We start from the raw sequence: 27837 nt of genomic DNA on the forward strand, positions 1-27837 counted from the left end.
TGAGAGCATCTTCTTCCCAGAGATCGAAAGAGGATCGCATCTAGTTCTACCCCATCGTAAACTTCTGAACCCCATCGCCACTATCGCCATGACCTCCGCCTCCACCCAATCCAGCACCATGAGTGCCCTTACCACATCCGTTTCATCAACCTCCACCTTCGCCCCTTCCTCCTCCAGCTCGTCCTATCCCATGTCCATCGGACCCCCAACCCAGGAGAAGCTCACGAGGCAAAACTACCTCATGTGGAAGGCTATTGTGTTGCCCCAAATCAAGGGCGCGCAGATGGGCCACCACCATGATCCGGAGAGCCAAGCGCCGCCGGAAACACTCACCATCACCAATGGTGGGAAAGAGGAGCAGATTGCGAACTACGCCCGCGTCCTCTGGTATGCACAACAGCAGCAAGTTCAAGGTTTTCTGATGGGTTCCTTGTCTCGCGAGATCCTTGCGCAGGTGGTCACCCTTCAGACGCCGGCAGAGGTATGGGCAGCGATCCATGCCATGTTTGCTGCCCAAAATCAAGCTCAAGCCATAAATACAAGGATTGAGCTCACCAATCTGAAAAAAGGAAACTTGACGATGTCAGATTACCTAGCCAAGATTAAATCGCTGACAGATGAGATCGCGTGCACTGGCGTGGAGATGCAAAACGGGGAAATTGTTTCACAGGTTCTGGCCGGCCTCGACCTCGACTACAACCCGGTCGTGTCGGCCCTTGCTGCACGGGTGGAGCCTGTCACCGTCCAAGAGCTGTACACACAGCTGCTAAGTTTTGATGCGCGCCTCCATCTTCTTCACGGAACCAACATACGGCAGTCTTCCGCCAACGTCGCCTCGCGAGGTCGCGGGTCTGCTCGTGGGCGCGGCCGCGGGAACAACAGCGGCAGGCGTGGCCGTGGCAATGGCTAAGGAGCGCGTCCAAACGGAGGTGGCTACAACAACACTTCTTCTTCCTCTCGTTCTGGAGGGGGCGGCTACAGCAACAACCACGTCCCCTCTGGATCCTCCTCTCAAGGACGTGTTCGATGTCAACTCTGCAAAAAGGCAGGCCATGAGGTCATGGATTGTTGGCACCGCTATGATGAGGACTATGTTCACGATGCTCGTCTTGTTGCAGCTGCGATTCGGGAGCAAGGAGGAGATGGTACCATCTGGTATGCTGATTCAGGTGCCACTGATCACGTCACCAACGAACTTGAGATACTTGCCATGAGGGAGAAGTACTACGGCAATGATCAGATTCACACCGCAAGCGGTGGAGGTATGGATATTAGTCATATTGGTGAAGCATCTATTAATTCCCCTAATCTTAAATGTGATCTTGTTCTAAAGGATGTTCTTCATGTTCCACAAGCCGACAAAAACCTTGCATCTATGTCTCGTTTAACTGCTGATAATAATGTCTTCTTTGAAACTCATCCCACGTATTTTTTCATAAAGGATCGGGCAACGAGGGAAATCTTTCATCACGGTAGATGCATTGGAGGCTTATACCCCATCACATTCGGAGCATTTAGTCGAAAACGTCGTCATCAAGTTTACTCTGTTGTCAAGCCCTCCTTGGCGAGATGGCATCAAAGATTAGGACATCCTTCTTCGGTCATAGTTAAGCAAGTTATAAATAAAGACAATCTTCCATTGTCATCTAGTTCAAACATTGAGTCTGTGTGTGATGCTTGTCAATGTGCAAAGAGTCACCAACTTCCTTATCCTAAGTCAAATAGTGTGTCTCATGCTCCGTTGGAACTTATTTTTAGTGATGTATGGGGTCATGCAAGAGATTCTTTTGGTAGAAAAAAATATTATGTCAGTTTTATTGATGACTTTAGCAAGTTCACTTGGATATATTTGCTTAAGTTTAAATCAGAAGTTCTTTCTATCTTCCAAGAATTCCAGAAACTCGTTGAACGTCAATTTGATAGAAAAATCCTTGCAGTCCAAAGTGACTGGGGAGGGGAGTATGAGAAACTCAACTCTTTCTTTCGCAATATTGGTATTGCTCATCATGTCTCTTGTCCTCATGCCCACCAACAGAATGGTTTTGCTGAGCGTAAACATCGCCATATTGTTGAAGTAGGCCTATCTCTTCTAGCCCATGCATCAATGCCTCTAAAATATTGAGATGAAGCCTTTATTGCTGCCACTTATCTTATCAATCGTCTCCCTACCAAAGTTATTGGCAATATTAGTCCCTTGGAAAAATTGTTTCATCATAAGCCCGATTACAATTCTCTAAGAATCTTTGGTTGTGCTTGTTACCCCAATCTTCGTCCATATAATCGTCATAAGCTCGAGTTTTGTTCCACTCAATGTTTTTTTCTTGGCTATAGTAATCTTCATAAAGGGTACAAGTGTCTTGAGATTTCTACTGGTCGCATATATATTTCTCGAGATGTTGTTTTTGATGAAACAATATTCCCTTTTGCAAAACTTCATCCAAATGCCGGAGCTTTACTTCGTGCAGAAATTGCACTTCTTCCTGATTATATCCCTAGTTCAGATCACGGGGGCGAGTTAAATAGTACTGATCATTTGACTAGTTCCAAAGAAAATTTTAATCTTGATGATAAGTGTGCAGTTTCTGGACGTCATTTTATGCAAGGGAATACAGACGAAACCTGCACGGGATCCCAGGCTGATCCGAGCGACAGCCTCGGCGCTGGATCTGATGGCGATTTTGCTGCGGACGACGAGGCAGTTGCGCGATCCGAGGCGGATCTCAGTGCGCTGCATGCATCAGGCGCAGCAGTGGCCGACAGCCCCAGCCGTGCGGGGCCCGTTAGCCCAATCAGCGTGAGCCCGCGCCAATCATCGGGCGCTCCAGCCGCGCGCGATGGATCAGCGGCTGACCGAGCCGTGAGTGTGGGCCCTAACGTAGGTGTCACGTCGCCCACGCGGTGTTCTCTCGATGGACCAACGGGTTCGAGGCGGATCTCCGGTGCATCGGATCAGGAGCCGGCTGTTGTGCTAGATATGGCGGGATCTTCTGTGGCCACAGATTCTGCTGCGGAACCAGTTACATCAGGATCTTCTGCGCCTACAACTACACAGGTTTGTGAATCAGTTCCTGTGCAAGAACTTCCACGTCGCCATACTCGATCCAAATCTGGTATTCTGAAGACAAAGGAGTATACAGATGGCACTATAAGGTATGACAAAATTAAACGTGCTTTTCTTACTAGTATGGGAGAACCAAGACATTTGCATGATGCTCTTGCTAGTAAAGATTGGAAAGAAGCTATGGATAATGAATATGAGGCACTCATAAAAAATAACACATGGCATTTAGTACCACCGGGAAAAGGCAGAAATGTCATAGATTGTAAATGGGTGTATAAGATTAAAATAAAGTCTGATGGAAGTATAGACAGATACAAAGCCAGGTTAGTTGCAAAAGGTTTTAAACAAAGGTTTGGTATTGATTATGAAGATACCTTCAGTTCGGTTGTTAAGGAAGCTACTATTCGACTTGTACTGTCTATTGCTGTTTCCAGAGGGTGGAGTTTAAGGCAGCTAGATGTTCAGAACGCGTTTCTTCATGGTGTTCTGGAAGAAGAGGTTTTTATGCGGCAACCACCAGGTTATGAGAATATCAGCACACCTCATTATATTTGCAAATTAGATAAAGCTTTATATGGTCTAAAACAGACCCCAAGAGCCTGGTACTCAAGGTTGAGCACTCAGTTACAACAACTTGGGTTTACACCATCAAAAGCGGATACCTCATTATTTCTTTACAACAAGGGCGATGTCACTATATTTGTTCTTGTATATGTTGATGATATAATTGTTGCTAGTTCAAGTCCAGATGCTACCACTTGTTTGCTTAAGGATTTAAAGATGGAGTTTGCTCTTAAGGATTTGGGTGATCTACATTACTTTCTTGGTATAGAAGTTAAACAGGTGAAGGATGGTATACTTTTGTCACAGGAAAAATATGTCAATGACATTCTCAAGAGAGTTGGATTGGAAAATTGCAAGCCTGTAAGTACACCTATTTCAACTTCAGAAAAACTCACCATTGATAGTGGAGAGGCTCTTGGATCTGAGGATGCAACAAACTATAGAAGTGTTGTTGGTGCATTGCAATATTTAACTCTTACACGTCCTGACATCTCTTATTCAGTGAATAAAGTATGCCAGTATTTACATGCACCTACTACTATTTATTGGACTGTAGTTAAAAGGATTGTGAGGTATCTCAGGTTTTCAGGAGAACTTGGTCTAAGAATTGTCAAGTCTCCCTCTATGCTTGTGTCTGCCTACTCTGATGCAGATTGGGCAGGGTGTGCTGATGATAGAAGGTCCACAGGTGGATTTGCTGTGTTCCTGGGAACAAGTCTTATATCATGGAGTGCAAGAAAACAGGCTACGGTCTCAAGGTCTAGCACTGAGGCTGAGTATAAAGCTCTAGCAAACGCTACAGCCGAAGTGATGTGGATACAAACATTGCTTTATGAACTTGGAGTTAAAACTCCGCGAGCTGCTAGATTATGGTGCGATAATCTTGGTGCAACCTATTTTTCAGCTAATCATGTTTTCCATGCACGCACAAAGCATATCGAAGTTGATTTTCATTTTGTCAGAGAAAGAGTAACACGTAAGTTACTTGACATAAAGTTTATTCCTACTGGTGATCAATTGGCTGATGGCTTCACAAAACCACTTACTATGAGAAGGCTCGAGGAGTTCAAGCACAATCTCAACCTTGGTGTTCCTTAGGTTCAGATTGAGGGGGAGTGTTGAAATACTTTGTAATAGGATAGGACTAGAAGTTTAAACTCCTAGAAACCTGTTCTATCTCTTCTTCTGTTTCTTCCCTTCGTTACCGACCTTCTCTGTAAACTCTCGATCAAACTCTTGATCGATCTACTTGTAAGCCACGGCATCATCTGTATAAATAAAATTGCGGCCCGAGAAAAGGGTTCTACGTTTCTCAAGTTATTTTACATGCCTGTGGACGGGGTGCGTCGGTTGATTTTATAGGACTTTTTCCGGTGGTGGGTGCTGGGCTCGTTTTCGGCAGTTTGGAGGGTAGCCGAAGCGCGGAAGGGATGGCGTGTCGCCTACTCTGCTTACGATGTTTCGGCGATTCTGTTTCGGTTTCGTGCGTGCGTACTGCAAGCCATGGCTGCTGCACGAGGATTTACGTGCTCCTTTGCCGTTTCCACGCTACGGGACGTATTCGCAGCTAGCACAGGGTTTGTCCTCTGCATTCTTATGAACTCCGTTAACGATTAGTCCTACTGGGTCATATATGCATCGAGTTATAATGGGGTCATTACCTACTGGGTGCGTTCCCGCGTTGATTAATGGGTACCGCTAGGGATCATCATCCCTTGTTATCAGTGGCAGATCCAGGAATTGAAGTTAGCCGGGGCGAACATTATTGAAAATATAAGTCTACTTAATCAAAATTCATGTCATTCAACTACCAAAAACATAAAAAGGTCTTTGAAACAATTAATATGGATTCTTCACTTGATGTCACAATACATTTCCACAATCTCAAGCGAGACCTACAAAATTATGAATGTATTGGTTCCAGTGTGATAACTATCGTATATTTTCTGCCCGAAAAAAAATTATTGTATATTTTCATAAGATGGCAGTATACCTCTATAACATGTAGTTGTACAAAGAACATGAGGTTGTCAAGGTAGATGGCCTCTACATTTCCGGAAAGGGTGTGTCTAGAACTCAGTCGACTAAGACTTAACGAAGTCTCAATCTAGTGACGTCAGCGTGTTTTTTTGCTACAAGCGGCACGGCTAGATGCTACAAACAGCGAGGAAAAATGTTGCGATGGTATTGCAAGCAACAACAACAAATGCTACAACCGTCAATGAAGGATGTTACAACCGGTGAGATGACGAGCTACAACAAAGGAGGGATGACATGCTTCAACAAACAAAACGAATGTTACAACCAGTATGAAAAATGTTGCATACGGTCAAAAAAATGTTGCATGGTGGACTGAGACTTCGTTAAATCTCAGTCGACTAATTTTTAGCAGGCCCGTTCCAGAAAGTATAAAAATGTGTCTAGTCTGCTTATCACTGATTTTGACAGTGGGAGACCAATCCATTCAGTACTGCTGAGCTGGATCGACGTTTGGTTTCGGCAGCATGCGCTCCCGATCACTTGGGCCTTAAATGCAATTGTGCAAATGCTACAGACTAGCCCAAACGCTGCAACCCAGACCAAACGCCTTTCTCTCCCTCACCCAGCCCTTGCCTCACGGACAACAAGGCACCTCCATGAAAACAGCTCGCCGCCGCCATGAAAAAAGCTGGCCATCGGACGATAGGTAGGCGGGGGTCACTGCTCCGCAGGCGGGGACCCGGGGCGACCGCCCCAGCTCGCCCCAATGGTGGATTCGCCACTGCTTGCTATTGTAGTTTTCTACAGGAGAGGCTTTGCCTAAGATTGTAGATATAGTACCATTGAAGCAATGAAATCAAAAGGTTCGAACTATATTTCCTGATTGCAGTGAATTGCGTGTTAAGATGGAAGTTTTCGGCCCCGTTTGATAGCTCTGCAATTTCAAAGTATTTTGTGAATACTATAATTTTTCTTAGGTTTTAATTACTTTGAGCTGTTTGGCCTCGACAAAAACTGCAGTATTAATACTACAGTATTCCTCAAAATGCAGTATTTTCTGTCTAATAAAAATAACCTTGGACCTCTTTTTTTTTAAACAGAGCATGCAAAAAAATGAACACGTTTATTTGTCCCCGTTCGTTCCCAGGCCGCCACCGCTCTCTCGTTGCTGGAGATCTTCTCTTCCTCAGTTTGTCGTGGACATGCAAAGAGACGACCATGAAAAAACGGCTAGTATGCTTAATCATATGTTCCCTTCTCAAGGAGGCCTGTGGCATGAAGATTGCATCAAAGGAGTTGGTGAAGATTGCATCACCGCCGCTCCTACTTCTCTTTATGGTGCCGGCCAGCCGACGGCACGTCCGAGTCATCTCGCCGTAACTAAGAGGAAGGAGTTGGTGACTAGCGCAGTGCACGGTGTTTCTTATCTTTGTAAGCTGCAGGACGAGCTTTGGGCATGGTCGTTCACAGTTTGGTTGTGGACTTTGTGCATATGAGTGGCCTTTTTGCATGGACGTTATGACTAGTTAGGTATTAGGTGCATCGAATATACAACACTACCAAACAGCTCAAAGTATTCTCAATACTTCAAAATACTATGGTATGTCAAAACTGTGGTATCTTACACCTACATGCTAAAATTTTGTAGTTTTCAATACTTTGGTTTTTTTCAATACTTTACTATCAAACACAGCCTTCATTTATTGTTTTCACATTAAAAATCCTGTCATAATTTTCTCCAATATATGCACACGATATGTGCATCATGTTTGCTACATCACAATTATGCAAACTTTATTTAAATATTCACATTTGCCATTTCGTGGCAAAAGAAAACATTTTAGAGTGGTAATTATGATACATTATCAAAACGTAAGAGTGGCAAAAGTGAAATCAAATTATTTTGCTTTCGCCATAGAATGCCAATTGTGATACATTATCAAAATCTAAGAGTGGCAAAAGTGAAACGTCAAATTTTAGAGTGGCATAAGGAAAATTGACAAAATCTAGAGTGGCAAAAATAGGTTCCCTTTTTAATAAATATGGACACACTTAAAAGATATGCATATAATATTATAAAATATTTCACATATTTCTTAACGTTCACATAATTTAGAAAAGTATTGCGTATTTTTGAAGAAATTTCGACATGTTTAAAAGTGTTCATGCAATTTTTAACACGCATTTTTAAAATCTTCATGCAAATTTTAAAAGTATTCACATATTTGTCACATAATATTTGTGTAATATTCGAAGATGCTCACCCATTTTAACCATGTTACAAAGGTTTCACGCATCTTATAAAAAATCGTGCAATTTTCAGAAAAATATTTTCGAAATAAAGTAGAAAAAACTTAATAAGGTAAAAACAGGAAAAAAATAAACATGGAAAACCGGGTAAATGCGATCTAGAAAAAACCAGAGACTACTTTTTTGGGGATCACACGGTCATTTTTTTGCTCTATGAAAAGGGGTACAGTAGAGGGATCCCATGGTTGAAGAAGCCACAAGAAATGACAATGTTGGAGGGACACATCACTCTTTAGAAGATTGTGAGTAGGAACCAGAGACAACTACTGGGCCATGGCCAAGTCGGGAACACTAGAGGAGATAAAAAGTAAAAAATGCAAAAACTAAAACGAAAAGGGAATGATAAAAACAAACTTAATAAGGTAAAATAGAGAAAAAATTAGCCCCCACTAACATTTTTCTCTCAACATGCAAGCATCCCACCTCATCATTCAACATTCATGGGAAAAGGCCCACCTCAACATGCAACTATTCATAATAAAAATCCACCTCAACATGCAAACATGCATTCATGGATATGCTATTAACATTTAATTCTTACATCCATTCAAAAATTATTATTTCAAATATTCACGTTTCATATAACCAAAACCTCATTTGCGCAAGAACATGCGGGGCATCTTCTAACTTTAATAAAATACGGACACACATAAAAGACATGCATATAATTTTATGGAAGACTTCACTTATTTTTAATGTTCACATAATTTAGAAAAGTGTCGCATATTGTCGAAGAAATGTGCACATGTTTAGAAAGTGTTCATACATTCTTCTTAAAAGTGATACATTTTGAAAAACTTAGTGTAAATCTAAAAAGTATTCACTTACTTTTGGCAAAATATTTACGTAATGTTTGAAGATGCTCACACATTTTAAGACATGTTACAAAGGTATCACACTTTTTATAAAAAAAATCATGCAAATTCCAAAGAAACATTTTAAAAAGTAAAAAAATGAAAAAATAAATAAAAAGGGAATGATAAAAAGAAACTTAATAAGGTAAAATAGAGAAAAAATGAAACATGGAAAACCAAATAATTGCGGTCTAGAGAAAACTAGAGACAAGTTTTTCTTAGGATCACACAGTCATTTTACTGCTCTATAACAAGGGGTACAATAGAGGGATCTCGTGGCTGAAGAAGCCACAAGAATTGACCATGTTCAAGGGACAAAGCACTCTTTTAGGAGATTGTGAGCAAGAACTAAAGACAACTAGTACCTCCAGAGGATAAAAGGAAGAAAAATACCACTACTGGGGCACAACCTAAGTCGGGAATACTATAGGAGAGTGTGGCGTATGTTTCGCAATAAGCTAGATATAGCCTTTGCATGAAAACGTGACCTTCATAGTAAGTACTGCACACACACTCCTTTGATTCAAAGGAATTCTATAAGATTTTTGTAATATTTGGACCCTTAGGAATCTTTCCTATGATGGCAATCCCTAGGAACTTTTCCACATGACTCATTTGTGCTCCATTTTGAACAAACAATTCCATGCACTCAAATCTCTTAGTAAAGTTCTATTGTTTTCTCTATGCTATCAAATAATCTTCAATCCAAATTCCATTAGCTTTGTAATACTAGGATGCAAAAGGACAAGCCACTCTAGTACTGCATTTTTCTTGCTTCGTGAATCCACTATCAATCACTTCACCCCATGCGCAGTTTGCATCTTATACATGCTTTGATGCTTCTCTAGATATATATCTTGCATAGAGAGCTAATCACATGACACCCATTTCAGCATCAGATCATGCGCTCTATGTCCATATGGAACAACACTCAAGAATGTGGTTTGTATCTCCACGATGGTTGTCGTTACTGTTGCAATCCTGGACATGGAGGAGCAACATGTGGTAGATCTAGTCCATTCGTGGTTGTAACTGGGTAGGGGGAGAGATTCATTATGAATTATATGCAAGCGTATTGCCAACTAGGATTGATGATATGATCGAAAGATATGCTAGATAAGCTCGAACCGAGTTTGACTAAGGATTACTGCCATTACGCAATGCTATGTAGTATTGGTAGCTTAGAATAAAATCACACAAGACTTTACTTGCGGGTGGTGAATGATCTCAAGAAAGATGCTGATACTTTCCTCGCTCATGAGTTGGAGCTCTTTTACATCACTCTATTGCTCCACAAACCTAGATATGAGTACCTAGCCAATCCAACCATCCTTATGTAAGGTTAACTTGGTCATTTTTTACGGGGTATATTAGACATTCCATGTTATTCTAATACATCCCGCTACTCCATGAGTGTCCCTAAACCATGTAGTAGCTTGCGATCATTTGCCTTTGTGTAACATTGATTGACTAGCGCTCCCAACGCCAATGTCGAGCATTCACTAGCATTAACTGGCATAACGACCACCTCCAAATCAACTGCATGCAAATCTTAAAGGAGAATGCATACATATTTTCTTTACTTACATAGTAGAAGGTAAGGCAACAATTTATGTTGTGACACAGAAAAAACTAGTACCTGAAAGTGGCTCTGAGGAAAGTCATCTCCAAGAAAGATACTTTCTAATATCTTTACTTAATAGAAAATGAGGATGACATGGACATTGCTTTAGTTGACAATCTGTACACTTATCGATGCATGATCTTATGGTTATTGTAGCTTTATGAAGGAGAAGCTTTGCCTAGGTTTGTAGATATAGTACAATTGAGCCAATATAATATTGCAACAAGAGATATAATGAAATCAAGAGGTTTGAGATGGATTTTCTGATTGCAGTCAATTGCATGTTAACATGAAAGTTTTCACCATAAAAATCTTTCATAATTTTCTCCAATATGTAGACAATCTGTGCATCCTTGTTTAATCCAGAAAGCCATAGTAGCAAACATTTTCGCTGTATTGAATATTTCAGAATGTATTATGTTTGGCACTTGATTTTAACATGTTGTGCGATCTCCCGCAAAAAAGAACATGTTATACGATTCAGTTGGCATCATATTTTGTCATTTCTTTTAATCACATTGATTTCGTGTTCAAAAAAGTAAAGTTTATAGCACATGCTACATGCTCAGTTGGATGCTAGAAATTGTACAATGTATGGGATATGTGTGTATGAAATTTTGTAATATATGTGAAAGATGTACGAATTATGCAATGTGCATGAAATCTATATTGTGAAATGTAGTTTGTGATGTCCATCTTTGTCTCAAGATATGTGGTGTGCATTTTGCACGCTATCCTTGCATGAATGGCATCATATCTAGTTGGACCCCGACTTAGCTCATTATATACAGACTACCTATCATTCTACTACAAATATCACACCGACTTCAATTGGCTCTTCTGATCACTTTTAATAGTGTATCTATATTCTTCATTGTGGTAAATCATGTATTAGCGAAAGAATTGTAAAATATAACATTTGCTGCTCTTATATATGCTTATGGTTTTGGGTTAAAAAAACATGTCCACATATATTAGAATGTTGATTGAATTATAAAAGGCATTCGTGTATTTTTATTAAAATATTCATGTGATTTTGAAAGATGTTCATGCAATTAAAAAGATCATATAACTAAGAAAAGTATTCTTGCATTAAATAAAGTCTGCACAATATGTAAACTGTTCGCTGATTAAAAATATATTTATGTAAATTTCGAAAAATGTTCTCACATTTTTTTTAAATGGACACACTTAAAAGATATGCATATAATTTTATAAAGAGTTCACATATTTTCTTCCAAAATGTTCACATAATTTAGAAAAGTATTCGCATATTTTCAAAGAAATGTGTATATGTTTAAACAGTGCTCATACTTTTCTTTTAAAACACAACTTTTTAAAATCTTCTTGTAAATTTAAAAGGTATTCACATATTTTTTTACATAATGTTTGTGTAATATTTGAAGATGCTCACACATTTTAATACAAAGTTTTCACACATTTTATAGAAATCATGCAATTTTCAAAAAACTATTTTTACAATAAAGTAGAAAACAAAGCAAACAATAAGGAAATAATAAAAAGAAACTTAATAAGGTAAACACAGAAAAAAATGAAACATTTAAAAATTGAATAAATGTTGTCTAGAGAAAAATATAGACTACTTTTCTTACGATCACATGGTCATTTTATTAATTTATAACAAGTGGTAGAGTAGAGGGATCTCATGGGTGAGAAAGCCTCAAGAATTGAACATGTTCAAGGGAAAAAGTACTCTTTTATAAGATTGTCAGCAAGGACAAGAACCAACTAATACCTACAGAGAAAAAATGGAAGAAAAAAGAACGCTACTGGGTCAAGGCTCAACTTGGAAACACTAGAGGAGAGTGTGGCATATGTTTCACAATAAGCTAGATATAGCCTTTGTGCAAAAACATGCCGGTTGTTGTAAGTACTACACACACACACTCCTTTGACTCAAAGGAATTCTATATGATTTTCGTAAGATTTGGACCGGTAGGAACTTTTTCCTACGAGGACAACCCATAGGAACTTTTCCACATGACTCATTTGTTCTCCATTTGAATGAATAATTCCATCCACTCAAATCTTTTAGTAGAATTCTATTGTTTTCTCTATGCTATCAAACACTCTTCAATCCAAAGTTCCTTTAGCTTTGCAATAATAGAATGCAATAGGGCATGACACTAGTCTTGTGCTTTTCCTATTTCGGTGTTTTGAGAATCCACTATCAATCACTTCACTCCCACGCGTAGCACGCATCTTACACATGCTTTGATGCTTCTGTGGACGTATATCTTGCATAGAGCTAATCACACGCCATAAATTTCAGCTTAGGATCATGTGCTCTTTGGTCATATGAAACATCACTGAAGAATGAGGTGTGTGTCTCCACGGCGGTTGTTGTTATGATTGCAATCATGGACATGAAGGAGCAGCATGTGGTAGATTTGCCCCATTCGTGGTTGTAACTGGGGAGGGAGGAGAGAGATTCATTATTGATGATATGCATGCATATTGCCGAGTTGGATTGATGATATGATTGAAAGATATGACATATAAAGTTGAAGCCGACATTGACCGAGGATTACTGCAATTACCCAAGCTACATAGTATTCGTAGTTTAGAATAAAATCTCATCAAACATTAGTTGAGCGATGAATGCTACGTAATAAGTTGAAACATAAAACTTAGACTTGCACATGACATGCAGATGATTTGAACAAGTAGAGAACATTTAATATCATAATGTTCTTCAATACCAAATGTATCGTGGATCAGAGATCATCATGAATTGCCAAATTAATGTATAAATTAGACTTGCACATGACATGCAGATGATTTGGACAAGTAGAGAACATTTAATATCATAATGTTCTTCAATACCTCGACCACTCACAAAATAAACTCGCTGACTAGTATGGTTCTAACTTTTTGCGGAATGGACACAAATCAATCAGTATAGAAACTCAAGGCACCCAAACAAATAAAAGAAACTTCATCGAGGTCTGCTCCCTAGTCCACCGAATGACCACTACCTTCGACAGAACAAGCTGTCAGCAAGCCGGTTGCCTCTCTCCTACTAGAGCTGGCGCAACCTTGTAGGCGATAGCTGGGAGTCTGTGTGCATGTGCCCCATAGGACTGGCACCCCAGAGCCGTAGTCCTCACCATCAATCTGTAGCATCTGACATCAGATCTCGACGTTGTCCAAGTACGACGAGAAACCCTAACCTCATCGCTCCAAGGAGACGACAAAAATCTATGTCAGAACTTTGTCGACTTCATCCTGATGGTGAAGTCGAGGACGATTAGAGCCTGAAAGACCAACTCGAAGATGAAGCACTGCCATTTGCCTAAGGGTCACCCTTGCGGGGACTAAAAATCCCTAACCCAAACTACTAGCGGGAGCTGAGGAACCGGGATTCCCTCTGCCAACAGCCGCCAAAGCAGCAGTCATGCAAGGCGAATCCATGGGTGCACCGTTGAAGCCTGAAGGGGGCTGAGTTTGTAGCTACGTCCGCTTAAATTACTAAATGTGTACCTCAGGAGTTATGACTGAACAATGGTATAGTTAAGGCTCTCTTTGATTCACAAGATTTTTTCAACACCGGAATAAAAAAAATGTATGACTAGTGCCATGTCCTCTTGAATTATGTAGAATTGAAAACCTACATAAATTTGGATGAAGGAGTGCTTCATAACATAGGAGAAATGATGAAATTCTTAAGAAACGGCTTGAGTGGATGGAAATTTTCCTCCAAAATAGAATGCAATGGAATTCAAAGGAAAAACTCCAAAGAATTGCAATCATGTGAATCAAACTGCAACACATGAAAAGATTCCTAAGGATTTAAACCCTCTAACTTTCTACAAAATTCTTTTGAATCAAAGGAGCTCTAAACATGTTCTATACATAACTATGAACGTCTTGAAGGAGACACTCATATGCTATGTTCTGCCTAATTGCACTTCGGATTCCCTCCGGGAGAACTATGAACGTCCGTTGTAGTCTCCGCGTCACCCGTGCGCGGTCGGCAGCTTCTGCTGCTGGACGATGAGTCGCGCCGGGAGCTGCCGGCCGGTGCCAGAGCCTCCGCAGCTGCGGCACCGCTTGCGGCCGGAGCCGGAGCACGTCCCGCAGCCGACGTCGCCGTCGGACCAACGGCTGCAGAGGCACTCCTCCCGGCCGGTGCCGCTGCACGTGGAGCAGCGTGGCCGCGCGTCCCATCTGGACGCCGCCGGCAGCCCGTCCCCGGTCGTCCGGTTTGCCATCGCCACGCCCGCCAGCATCCCGAGCCCCGCCGACGCGATCACCATGGGCGCCACCATCTTCGCAGCAGAACCAATCCAAGAACCTTTCTTGCCGTATGCACTTGCCTGGTGCTCGTAGGAGTGGAAGAAAAGATTTCGATGGGTGCCTGTTGACGGTGTGCGTCGGTTGATTTTATAGGACTTTTTCGGGTGGTGGGCAGCTTGGAGGGTAGCCGAGGCGCGGAAGGGATGGCGTGTCGCCTACTCTGCTTACGATGCTTCGGCGATTCTGTTGCGGTTTCGTGTGTGCATACTGCAAGCCGCTTGGGCGCTTGGCTGCTTGCTGGCTGCTGCACGTGGATTTACGTGCTCCTTTGCCGTTTCCACGCTACGGGACGTATTCGCAGCTAGGCACAGGGTTTGTCCTCTGCATTCTTATGAATTCCGTTAACGATTACTCCTACAGCTTGTAGATATAATACTTCCTCTGTAAACAAATATAAGAGCATTTAGATAACTAAAGTAGTGACCTTAACGCTCTTATATTTCTTTACGGAGGGAGTACCATTGAAGCAATGAAATCAAAAGGTTTGAAATATATTTTCTGATGGGTCTGTTTAGGACACATCTACATGTGACATAATTATGAATTCCGTTTGTGGTCCTTTTTTTTGTCCTAGTTTTTTTTTTGCTGCATTATATAGTTGTGGGAACTTAGATGTGACCCCTTTAAAAAACATCTACACCCTCCGTTCCTAAATATTTGTCTTTTTAGAGATATCAAATGGTTACCACATACGGATGTATATAGACATATTTTAGAGTGTAGATTCACTCATTTTGCTCCGTGTGTAGTCACTTGTTGAAATCTCTAGAAAGACAAATATTTAGGAACGGAAGGAGTAGATGTGAATTAGACAACTCGTTTTCTGATTGCACTGAATTGCATGTTAAGATGAAAGTTTTCATTTACTGTTTTCACAGTAAAAAAATCTTTCATAATTTTTCCAAATATATGCAGACGATCTGTGCATCCTTGTATAATGCAGAAAGCCAAAGTAGCAAAGATTTATGTCATATTGAATATTTCAGAATGTATTCTATCTGGCACTTGATTTTAACATGCTATGCGATTTCACCGCAAAAAAGAACATGTTATATGGTTCAGGTGGCATCATATTTTGTCATTCGCTTACTCATACTGATCTGGTGTTCAAATAAGCAAAGTTTATAGCACATAGTATATGATCATTTGGATCCTTGAAAGTGTACGGGTGTATGTGAAATGACTGTACGAAATTGTGCAATGTATGTGAAAGATGTATGAGTTCCGCAATGTGTAAGGAATCTATATTGTGAAATGTACTCATGTATTAGCGGAAGAATTGTAAAGTAGAACATTTGTTGCTCTTGTGTATGCTTATGGTTTGTGGTTAAAAAGAGCATGTCCACATATTTTGAAATGTTGATTTAATTATAAAAGGTCTTCGGGTTTTTATTAAACTGCTCATGTGATTTTGAAAGGTGTTCACACAATTAAAAAGATCATATAGCTAAGAAAAGTATTTATTTATTTAATTAAAGTTTGCATAATTTTGAAATGTCCACTCATTTTTTTACTTCTAAATTTCAAAAATTGTTCTCATATTTTAAAAAGGGTAAAAATCAATTTTGCATATTTTCCTTATGCCACTCAAGCTTTTGACATTTCACTTTTGCAACTCTTAGTTTTTTGACAATACATCACAATTGCCATTTTGTGGCAAAAGCAAAAAAAAAATACAATGGTAATTATGATACATTATAAAAAGGTAATAGTGGCAAAAGTGAAATAAAATTATTTTGCTTTCGCCGTAGAATGACAATTGTGATACATTATCAAAATCTAAGAGTGGCAAAAGTGAAACGTCAAATTTTAGAGTGGCATAAGGAAAATTGACAAAAACTAGAGTGACAAAAACAAAATTTCCCTTTTGAATAAATGTGGACACACTTAAAAGATATGCATATTGAATTAAGAAAACTACATGAATTTGGATGAAGGAGTTCTTGATAGCATAGGAAAAACGATGGAATTCTTACAAAGGGATTGAGCGGATGGAAATTTGCCTCCAAAATAGAATGCAAATCCAAAGGAAAAATTCCAAAGAATTGCAATCATGTAACTGCCAATGCAGGAAAGATCCCAGAGGATATAAATCCTCTAAAATTTCTATAAAATTCATTTGTATCAAAGGAGCTCTAAAAATGTTTTATGCATAACTAGTACTCCTACGTCTTGAAGGAGACGTGTACATCCACAGGAATGAACATGTTGTTGCCTATACACTCATGCTCATGTGTTGTGTTCTGCCTAACTGCACCTCTGATTTACTCCGGGAAACCGACGAATATCAGTTCTAGTATCCGCGTCGCCCGGGCGCGGTCGGCAGCTTCTGCTGCTGGGCGATGAGTCGAACCGGGAGCTGCCGGCCGGTGCCAGAGCCTCCGCAGCTGCGGCACCGCTTGCGGCCGGAGCCGGAGCACGTCCTGCAGCCGACGTCGCCGTCGGACCAACGGCTGCAGAGGCACTCCTCCCGGCCGGTGCCGCTGCACGTGGAGCAACGTGGCCGCGCGTCCCATCTGGACGCCGCCGGCAGCCCGTCCCTGGTCGTCCGGTTCGCCATCGCCACGCCCGCCAGCATCCCGAGCCCCGCGGACGCGATCACCATGGGCGCCACCATCTCCACAGAAGAAGCGATCCAAGTACCTCCCTTCTTTTCTTGCTGCGCAGATTGCTGGCTAGCTACGGGACACGGATAAGGAACAGTAGAGGAGGTGTCGTGGCTTTCTTCTTGCCTGGCGTGGTGCTGGTAGGAGCCGATGAGAAAGATTTCGATGGATGCCTGTGGACGTGGTGCGTCGATTGATTTATAGAGTAGGATTTTTCCGGGTGGTGGGAGCTGGGGCTCGTTTGGTTCGGCGGGTTGGAGCGTAGCGGAGGCGCGGAAGGGGAGGCGTGCCCGCCTCGCTACCTTTGCTTGCCTGCTTGGCCTACGATGCTTCGGCGATTTTTTTTTTTTGAGGGTGATGCTTCGGCGATTCTGTTGCGGTTTCGTGTGTGCATACTGCAAGCCGCTTGGCTGCTTGCTGGCTGCTGCACGTGGATTTACGTCCTCCTTTGCCTTTTCCACGCTACGGGACGAACTGGCAGCTAGGCGCAGGATTTGTCCTCTGCATTCTTATGAATTCCGTTAGCGATTACTCCGTACTTGCAAGATATTTGGTATACATACGTCGGACAGGATGGAAGCGCGTTGGATGTGCTCATGTCTCAACCGTCGACCAAAGGCTCACTAAAAGCCAAACCATAGCACGAACGCCAAGTCGCCACCGCATCCTAAAATCTCCAAGTGCTATCATTTCCGCTGTCATATAGGGTCGTTGCTGACTGGGTTCCTCCCCGCGTTAATTATAGTGGCCAGTACTACGAATCATCCGGCTGATCCCGCACGGGGATAAGCCGCCTTCCCAGCCACTCGATTAGTATGACCTTTACCTTTGGATGGAAAAACCAGCTCGTTCCTTTCTTTTGACGCCTCACGGCCGCTCGCGCGTTTGTATTCTTGTCGTGCTCACGTAATAAGTAGGAGTACTCACGTACTAGCATCTCCTGCTTTTAGTGGCATGCAACAACGTGAACCTTTGAACTAGGAAGTGAAACGACAGCCGCGGCTGTAGCAACAATAGCTGCTTCAGACGACCAGCGGCCGAGTGGTTGCGTACGAGGGTGACAAATTGTAAGCCGAGACTACGATGCTGCGAGGATGATACGCCTGCTACGGGCGTCACTGTGAGGCCACGCCGCGCTGCTGCGATGTTGAACAGCGGTCTTTGCGACACTCGACTGCTTTAATGGTTGTGACGATGCTACGAGGCATGTTGCGGCGGCCCCGACGATGGTGCGATGACATGTTTCAACGCTCGTGGTGTGCTTCGAGGCCGCGGCGGTGCTGCGGCGGCATCCCGGCTACTTCGAGGATGTTGCGACGGCATGCTCCGACAGCCGCCGCAATGCTATGAGGCGTGCAATGGCCGCGACGTTGGCACAATGACATGCTTCGAACACTCGTGGTGTGCTTTGATGGGCGTCACTGTGAGGCTGCGTGGCAATGTTGTGATGCTGAATGACAGTCTTTGTGACACCCGACTGCTTATATGCTATGAGGCATGCTGTGACGGCCCCGAGATGGTGCGACTGACATGCTTCAACACTTGTGGTGTGCTATGATGGCAACGGCGGTGCTGCATCAGCATCCCAACTACTTAGAGGATGTTGCGACGGCATTGCTCCGACGGCCGTGGCGATGCTATGAGGCGTGCTACAGCCGCAGTGTTGGCACAACGACATGCTTCGAACACTCGTGGTACTTCGACGGCCACGATGATGTTGCGATGACATGCTTCGATGGCCACCGGGATGTTGCGCCAGCCAGGGTGCTTCGAACCGTCATGGTCATGTTTCGACAACCGTGGAGATGCTACGACGGAGGCCCGACTTCTTGGACGGTGCTCTAGTTTGGACCAACACTCGGAGGAGCACTGGCCCCGAGGGGGGGGGGGTAAATAAAGATGACCCTCGGGCTTCGGAAACCCAAAGGAAAAAGGCTTAGGTAGGCAAATGGTAAAACCAAGGTTGGGCCTTGCTGGAGGAGTTTTATTCAAAGCGAACTGTCAAGGGGGTCCCATAAATCACCCAACCGCGTAAGGAACACAAAATCAAGAAACATAACACCGGTATGACGGAAACTAGAGCAGCAAGAGTGGAACAAAACACCAGGCATAAGGCCGAGCCTTCCACCCTTTACCAAGTATATAGATGCATTAATTAAATAAGAGATATTGTGATATCCCAACATAATCATGTCCATCATGGAGCAATCTTCAACTTCACCTGCAACTAACAACACTATAAGAGGGGATGAGCAAAAGCGGTAACATAGCCAAGCAACGGTTTGCTAGGAAGGGTGAAAAAGGTTAGAGGCTGGCATGGCAAATTGGGAGGCTTGAAGAACAAGTGATAGGTCACGCAGCATAGCGATAGAACGAAGCAACTAGCATAGCAATGATAGTAGTTAGGAGGTGGGGGAGTATATATAATGCTAGCCCATGAAGGGGTAAGTGAGAGGGGGATACATGGGCCCTTGGCCCTCTGCGCACAGGCAGGTGCCGGATGTTTGGGCTGGGGCCGGATGTCCGGGGCTTTGCGACGGGCCGGATGTCCGGGCTGGGAGGCCGGATGTTCGGGCTGGCTTGGGTCTTCCAGATGCATTCGGTGATGGAGGGGCGGGATTTTCAGGAGAAGGGGCCGGATGTCCGGTGGCTCGCGAGGGGCCGGATGTCCGGGCTGGCTTGGCCGATTCTGGAGCTCCCTGGATAGAAGGGGGCCGAATTTCCGGTCGATGGGCCGGATGTCCGGGCCTGGCCGGATGTCCGGGCTGGGGCCAGATGTCCGGAGCCTGTAGAACCTGGCTCTTCTCCCTTCTCCTTCCTTCGCTCCCGCGCACACTTGGCCTTGGTCCTTGGGCTCTCCATGGTCTCCTCGGGTGTACCTGAGTATGCCAAAGTCCGCTCTTGAGGTAGCATCCATATCTCACGTGTGGAAAGAGAAGGTTTAGAGAGGAGGGAGTTCACCTTGTGTCCAATGGCGTATGCTCGAGGTCTCGTCATATGACCTCTTGGGGCTCGGAGAATAGTCGGAGTGTACATGGGGATGAACGTGGGATGCTCCGCATCACGTCTCCAACGCCTTCCTCCATGGTCACCTCGACGAGCAGGTCTTCTGCCAGTAGCCCACTAGGTTTGTTGACCCGGCGCTTCCCGACCATGTGTGCCTTATTTCGTGGTCCTTGTACGGACTCAAGCATGCTCCGCGCACTTGGTACCAGCGCATCGCGGCGTTTCTCCACCAGCTTGGGTTCCGCTCTACCCGCTCGGACGCCTCGCTCTTCGTCTACCATCAGGGCTCTGACACGGCCTACTTGCTGCTCTATGTCGACGACATTATCCTGACGGCATGTATGGCTGGTCTCCTCAGTCAGCTCACGGCTCGTCTTTGCGCTAAGTTTGCAATCAAGGACTTGGGTCCTTTGCACTACTTCCTCGGTGTCGAGGTGGTGCGCCGTCCCGATGGCTTCTTCCTTCATTAGCGGAAGTACACTCACGAGCTCCTGGAGCGCGCCGACATGCTTAACTGCAAGCCCGCCGCTACGCCTGTTGATACGAAGGCCAAGCTTTCTGCTATGGATGGTTCCCCTGCTTCGGATGCTGCTTTCTATCGGTCTATCGTTGGTGCTCTCCAGTACCTCACTCTGACTCAACCGGAGATCCAGTATGCCGTGCATGTTATATCATTTTTAGAGTATTTTGAAATATATATAGATAGGGTAAATAAAAAAAAGCAAAGATACGCAAGATTGCACCTACTATTGCTTGATCTTTGTGCAAAAGAAAAAAAGAGTACAAGCGATCAATAGTGTCATAATGAACTGGCAACAAGGTTACTCAGAGTTGGGTTTGACCCATGAGCAATAGAGTGTAGGTGAGACTGATTTTGGACTCGCATTGGGAGAGACATAAACGCGCTCTCGATGGCGACATGTGAGAATGAAGAGAAAATGGAGTCAAGGTCGTATTAAAAAAAACGATGCTAAGAGGCAGTTTCTAGTGGTTTAATAAGTAGAGATTAAAATTGTCGCAACGGGGAGTCCAGGAAGGGAGAGAACATGAAGAATGTGATACCTCTATAAACAAGAGATCCTCCCATACATTAATCACTATCTTGGCCTCGGCGCTGACGTATAATCGACTGCTTGTTATCCAATGGGAGAGAAATCTGAGATGGGTTGTCGCCTTGGTCTTTCTCAGTGGGTTTGTTGCACTTTAACTGGTATTAATTTTCTCCTTATAGTTCAACACCTTATTGTTTATTAATCTCCTCTAATAGTAATAGTACTTATGGGAGAGCTCCTATTGGACGCCTGTGGACGTCAAATAGGAGAGACTCCGCCAAAAGCCAGGGCAAATGGGTCGACCCACTTTGCCCGTCACCATTTTTTAAATATTTTTTTCACAGTGGTTTTTTAGTCAGGTATTCACCCACAGAATGGGAAGTTATTTTTCGGAGCTAGATATTTAAATATATTAAAAAACAAAATAAAATTTAGAAAATTGTTAATATGTGTTTAAAAGAAATTTCAGTGTAAATAAAAAAAATCTGTGTATATTAAAAAATGTTTAGTGCATATTACAAAATGTTCATGGTAGAATTTAAAAAGTTCATCACATGTTAATAAATCCTCAATATATATTAAAAAATGTTCATCATATATATAAAAAATCAATGTGTCTTTGAAATTTTCAACATACACAAAAAAGTATTCCATATGTTTGAAATATGTTCACCATATATTAATATAAAACAAACTAGAGACAATAAAATATTTTAAAAAGGAAAACACATTAAAAAACAAAAGAAAACCAAATCTCAGTAGAGAAAAATAAAAATGAAAAATATAAAACAAAAACAAAACCCACACAAGAAAACAATCTTTCAATTAACAAAGAAAGGAAAAAACTGACAAAAACACAAAAAAATGATTTTTTTTTACAAGGCACAGCGCACTATGTGCAGAGCCACTTGTATTTGCCAGCCACGAGCAGCACATAGGGTCTGCCGCTCTTGCGAGCTACAAAGAGCCTTCGCAGTGGACCGACCCAGCAAGATGTCTTTTTTTTTCTCCGGGTGACCCAGCAAGATGTCGTCAGTGTAGCGGGCAAAATGCAACCACCATTGTATGGATTCATTTACGTGTGTTCTATTTTTCCTTCTTATTTTTTATTTTGTGTGTGTGTGTGTGTGCGCACGCGCGCGTGTGTGCATTTATTGAGGTATTCTAAAAATAATATAATTGGTAAAACATTTATATTTTGCTAATGAGTTCTCCAAAAAAAATGTTTCATCACGTATTAAAAACGTAAATCGCCTATTTAAAAAAGGTTTATTAGATATTTAAAAATGTTGTAAAATTATTATAATTGGTCATCAAGAATTTTAAAAATTATTGCCATGTATTTTTTTTACCGTTGTTTAGAAAAAATGTCTATGTCTACTAAAAAGTGTTCACCATGTATCTAGAAAATATTCACTGTGTCTTCAAAAATGTTCATCGTGTATAAAGAAACTGACAACACATTTGAAAACTAGTAATGGATATTTGAATTGTTCTTGTATTTTAAGAATGGGTTCACACATGTTTAAACACATATTTATGTAATTAAATGTATTTTTATTGCTTTTAAAAATTCTTCCTATACTTAAGTGAATTATTTCTTTATTATAGAAAAATTGTATATGCAATTTCAAAAGAGAATGGAGCATATAAGAAAATTTACATTTAAATTGTAATTAATGTTCATACATTTTAGAGAAATTCATGTACTTTTTGAAAAGGTTTATGTTTAGAGAAAGGGTATGATAAATGGGAATTAGAAATTTGAAAGAAAATTGTTGTAGTTTTAAACAATGTTATGTAGCTTATGAGTTGTGATTAGATAAAAATGGAAAAAGTCCATTTTAAACCTTAAACTCGTAGACGTTCGGCGAAACGAACCCTCAAATCGAAATCCCGGTCGATTGCACCCTGAACTATGCAATCCCGGTCTAAATCAAACCTTTCGAGTCGTTTGGATGGGCGGGATTGCTGGGATTTCGCTGAGGGCACACACCTGCATCCTGCTGGGCCGGCCCGCTTTAGTTTTCCTTCGTTAAATAATAAAAATTTACAAAGGGCCCTACACCTTGCTCCTGCTGGGCCGTCCCACTTTTAGTTTTTGTTAAAAATTTGTTCAGAATGCTTTTTCCTATATTTCTTAAAACTTTTTAAAGAAATGTTCGGGATTAAAAAAATATCTCTGTTTCAAATATTGTTCACCAATTTAAAAAATATTCGTGCGTTCTAATTTCGTTTCGGAGATTCAAAAAACATTCCTTGTTCGATTTTCTGTTTTTCTGTTTCATTTTGCTTTCTCTTACCTTGTTGATTCTTTTTTTTTCTGTTTACAAATATTTGTTCTAAACTAAAACATAGAACTACTTCAAAAAACCATTTTATTACAAAGAAGTTCAATGAAATTTAAATATTGTTCAGTGGATATCACAAAAAAGTTCAACATGTATTAAATACTGTTCAAAGTATATCACGAAAATGTTCAAATTTTATTTAAAAATTTTTAACAATGAACTTTATTCAAATTCGTGAACCTTTTTTCTAATTCTATGATTTTTTTCAAAATCAATGAACTTTTTTGTCGAAATTGCTGAAAATTTTCAAATTCGATGAACTTTTTTAAAATTTGATGAATTATTTTAAATTAACAAACTTTTTCCATTTTTTCGAATTCAATTGGTACTATTCTTTTTCAAAATTTTGATTTGTTTCAATTTTTTGTTTTTGTGAACAGTTTTTAAATTTATGTTTTCTTTATTCAAATAATTTATAGCTGGTTTATAATACAGCTATATGTTTACTGTTTGTACTGAAGATAGGGTCAAATAGTGTTGTTTCCTTTTATAAACAGCAATGTGAGCTTGTCATATTGGTTGACGTACGTGGCGTGCAAATTGGTGGCCGGAGTTCGATTCCCAATCCGGCCGAACGAAACTGTATTTTTTTCTGCTTCGCGTTTTTCCTGTCAGCAGCTTGCTGGGCCGGCCCGTCGCGCGTCGCGCGCGGCCGCCAGCAGCTCGAACCGGCCTAAGCGCTGAGTACTTTTTTTTGCAGGGGCCTAAGCGCTGAGTACGAGGTCCCGCTCTTACTGTGCGTACGTCGAAGTTCTGCCGCAAAGAATTTTTTTTGAGCAAGCAAAAAAATAAATGGGCTGGCCTAGTGCGGAGGACGGTGCTCCTTGGCCCACCAGCTAGACAAATCCCGGTTGAAATTTGTCAAGGTTTGATTTAGACCGGGATTGCATAGTTCAGGGTGCAATCGACCGGGATTTCGACTTGGGGGTTCGTTTCGCCGAACGTCTACGAGTTTAGGGTTTAAAATGGACTTTTTTCGATAAAAATAGAAGGAAATGATAAAAGTGATATTAAAAAGGAGAAAAAGGAATAACACATAAAAATGAACAATAACAGAAAAGAAGGAAATATAGTTTTTTTTAAGAAAAGAACGTAAAAAAAATTTAGGGAAAAGAACGTAAAATTGAACATAGAACTAATAGAGCAGTAAGAAAACAACCCTGGAAAAAACAGACACAAAAATTAAATGGAACCGGAACAACAAAACCGTCCGTGTCCGCCCGTCAAATTGCCACATCGTGCGTGTATGAGATAAGCAAGCAAGCATCGCCAAGCAAAAATCCTGGATAAAATACCGTCATCCTTTCCAAATTTGGCGCCACATTTCTGGGGCTGCAGCCCTACGCTTCGTTCGTCTGCAACCTCTGCTCGCGTGGGTGTTTGGTAATCGCGGCAATGACTGCTGACAACGCGCGGTACGTCGATAAAATTATATTGTATATTGCCATCGTCCTCGCCGTCACGTTCGTCACCATAGCTTACACGTATGGATTTTTTATTTACGTGTTGATCGAGTTGGCGCGGGAGTTCGTTGGGCTAACACACACGTTAGACGAAGAGAGCTTGCCGAGGCAACAAGTTGAGTAGTTCACAAGTGCGATTGCATTCACTGGATAGAGCAATCATTGGGCTGCCACGTAGCCAGTTCCGGTCAAAAACTCTTTTCTTGCGCAGGAAAGAAGGCCACCCTTACGGACCTGTTCGCCTATATATATATATATATTCAGGCACCATTTCCACTCCAATCACATCCGGCGCCAGTAAGCTCATGGAGGACCTCGCCGCTTCGATCATGTCGCTCTCGCACAGCGCCCCGCTCTACCTCTTCTTCAACGTCCCCGCCTGGGAGGAGTACTGCCTCCACGAAGACATCAGCGGCGGCTTCGAGCTTGCCGCGGCTGACAGTAACGGCGCCGAGCTGCGCGCGTGCGCCCGCCAGCTGCTCCGCGGTGGTGCGCAGCTCCCTCTGAAGTTGCCGCCGCGGCTGCAGCATCCAGCTGACTGGTCCGCCGCGTCCTCCGCCGCCACTTCGCCGACGCTGCAGGCGCAACTGTGCATGGTGCCGTCGTGGAGCCCGTTCACGAGCAGCGCGAGGCACAGGGACTTCGACCCGTTCGCCGCCGCGCTGGAGAAGGTACGCCGGGACGGCGCCGCGCCCCTGCCCAGCAGGCCCATCCGCCGCGCGAGGTCGCTCTCGTCGCTTCGGGGCGCCCAAACCGCCGCGACGAACCTACACAGCTCGCAGCTCTCGAAGAAGGCGAGCAGGAGGCCACCGCAGAGGAGCACGAGGAGGAGAGGCGTGAAGCGCCTGCTGTGCTGGGCTCCGATGGCAAGCTCAGCCGCCGCTCCGGCACCTGGGAAGGACGGCGTCGCGTCTTACCGGCGGCCGAGTCTTTTAGTCTGCTTTGGCTTTTAAGCGCGCGAGGTCGTCTCTTAGTCTGATTTGAATGGTGAGCTTCCTAGGAAGTGTAATGCAGTATCCGCTCGATCACTATCCCCGCAACATGACCACCTGTCACTTGGACGACACCATCACAACGCCGACTTCACAGGTATGAATGGAAAATGAATGCAAAGACCTTCCGAACACGTTAGAATACGGACTACCAAGACCTCCGATCCTTACCGTGGCCATCCCCATGATCACGATTTATGAGATTTTGCAAGTCCACGCATAAAATATAGCATGTACAAAGTATATGGGCGTTATCACTTAAATTTCTAGAATTTTCATCATAAAAAAAACTACGTCGCAACTACATGAGGGCACCTACACTCTCTCATGAGCAAAAAAAAAAGGATGTGTTTTCTTCCGAGTAAAACATCACCATCTACGTGGTCCTTGGTACTTTGATAGGGACCGGCCAATGGCCATTACCTATCTCTTATACTCCTACTAGTAGTAGTTAACTAAAGGTAAGAGAAGACACTCGGATTAAAGCGTAAAACATGGGAAAAACGGGAAGGCGAGCCGGGGGGTAAAAGGTCAGAGACCACGGCTGGACGTTTGTCAGTTAACGAGCTTCGCACTAGCTAGTTACTTTTATTTGCTTTATTTACTGGGAAATTGAAACTAAGCAGCTCAACTACGCTTGTAGGTACAAACTAGAGAAAGGGACGGACTAAAACGACCTTCTTTGATTCTTACCTTTGCCCATAAAAAACGGACGGACTTGTTTTGAGCTTTGGGTTCTGATGTATCGCACAAAGGTCCAGAGTTATGTTTTCTTGATGTATGCATTTTATGATGTGCACCGGATCTTTTTTGCCCCTAAGTAAATCATTTGTAGGTTGTAAATGAAAGTAGTTTAGTTTTAAGCCCAAGTCCAATGACCTCGATCTGTAAATTGAGCATGAGAGCAGTGCTTGGTTAATTGAAGAAAAACCAAGTGAAACATAAGATTACAACTGTTCAAATTCGGCTGCCGTGAAGCATGACAACCTTAACTGAGCGCTTGCAAACACATAGTAACTGATAAGACAAGTGTCACTATGAATCACATACCACTGTTGATCTAGTGGCTGACACCAACTCCATCGCAAGCGACCACTCGCGGAGTGATCATCACAATGTGGCATGAGTCTCACTCTGGCCCATGCCAATAGTTGATTAAACGCGCGCCAGCAACTAGGCAATTTTGATTTGAATGGTGAGCTTCACACGCAGCATTCGGCGGACAAGTACCTTTGAATCATGTATGCACATGATCTTGCCGACGACATCGTAACTTCGATTTCACAGCTACGAATGAAAAATGAACGTGGAGACCTCTTGGACACGTAAGAACACGAACTACCAAAGACCTTGCATCACTATGATCATAATTTTATGAGATTTTTCAATTCCACATATAAAACATAGCATTTATAAAGTACATGATCGTTGTCACTTAAATTTCTAGAATTGCTGCCGGTGGCCGGTTGAAAATTTGATGTATGGGAGGGAAAAAAGCAACCCATTGATGAGTGGGTCCCATGTGACAGGAAAGATTCTAGAGGTTCCTATTACAAAAATCATTTCAAGATTTTTGTAGTTACATATATTTAATTATATTGAAGTTGTTTTCTAGGCTTTTTTTTCTTCAGTTTTATAATAAACCATCAGGACT

The 27837-nt window shown here is 42.5% G+C and overlaps 2 protein-coding genes and 1 pseudogene across 2 annotated transcripts; 1 reads left to right on the forward strand and 2 right to left on the reverse strand.

Annotated features, from left to right (window-relative positions):
• The first annotated feature begins 640 nt into the window (after window positions 1-640).
• On the forward strand, window positions 641-779 carry LOC119327080 (annotated as a pseudogene).
• A 13355-nt stretch (window positions 780-14134) lies between these two features.
• LOC119326394 lies at window positions 14135-14754 on the reverse strand. Its single transcript, XM_037600054.1, has one exon. The coding sequence runs from the start codon at window positions 14683-14685 to the stop codon at window positions 14374-14376; it is 312 nt and encodes a 103-aa protein (XP_037455951.1). The 5' UTR covers window positions 14686-14754; the 3' UTR covers window positions 14135-14373.
• Window positions 14755-16639: 1885 nt separating this feature from the next.
• Window positions 16640-17509, reverse strand: LOC119323558. Its single transcript, XM_037597248.1, has one exon. It carries the CDS (start codon window positions 17328-17330, stop codon window positions 17007-17009), a length of 324 nt encoding a protein of 107 aa, XP_037453145.1. The 5' UTR covers window positions 17331-17509; the 3' UTR covers window positions 16640-17006.
• Window positions 17510-27837: the final 10328 nt, after the last annotated feature.

The sequence above is a fragment of the Triticum dicoccoides genome, chromosome 6B (assembly GCF_002162155.2).
Source record: "Triticum dicoccoides isolate Atlit2015 ecotype Zavitan chromosome 6B, WEW_v2.0, whole genome shotgun sequence".
Taxonomy (NCBI): domain Eukaryota; kingdom Viridiplantae; phylum Streptophyta; class Magnoliopsida; order Poales; family Poaceae; genus Triticum; species Triticum dicoccoides.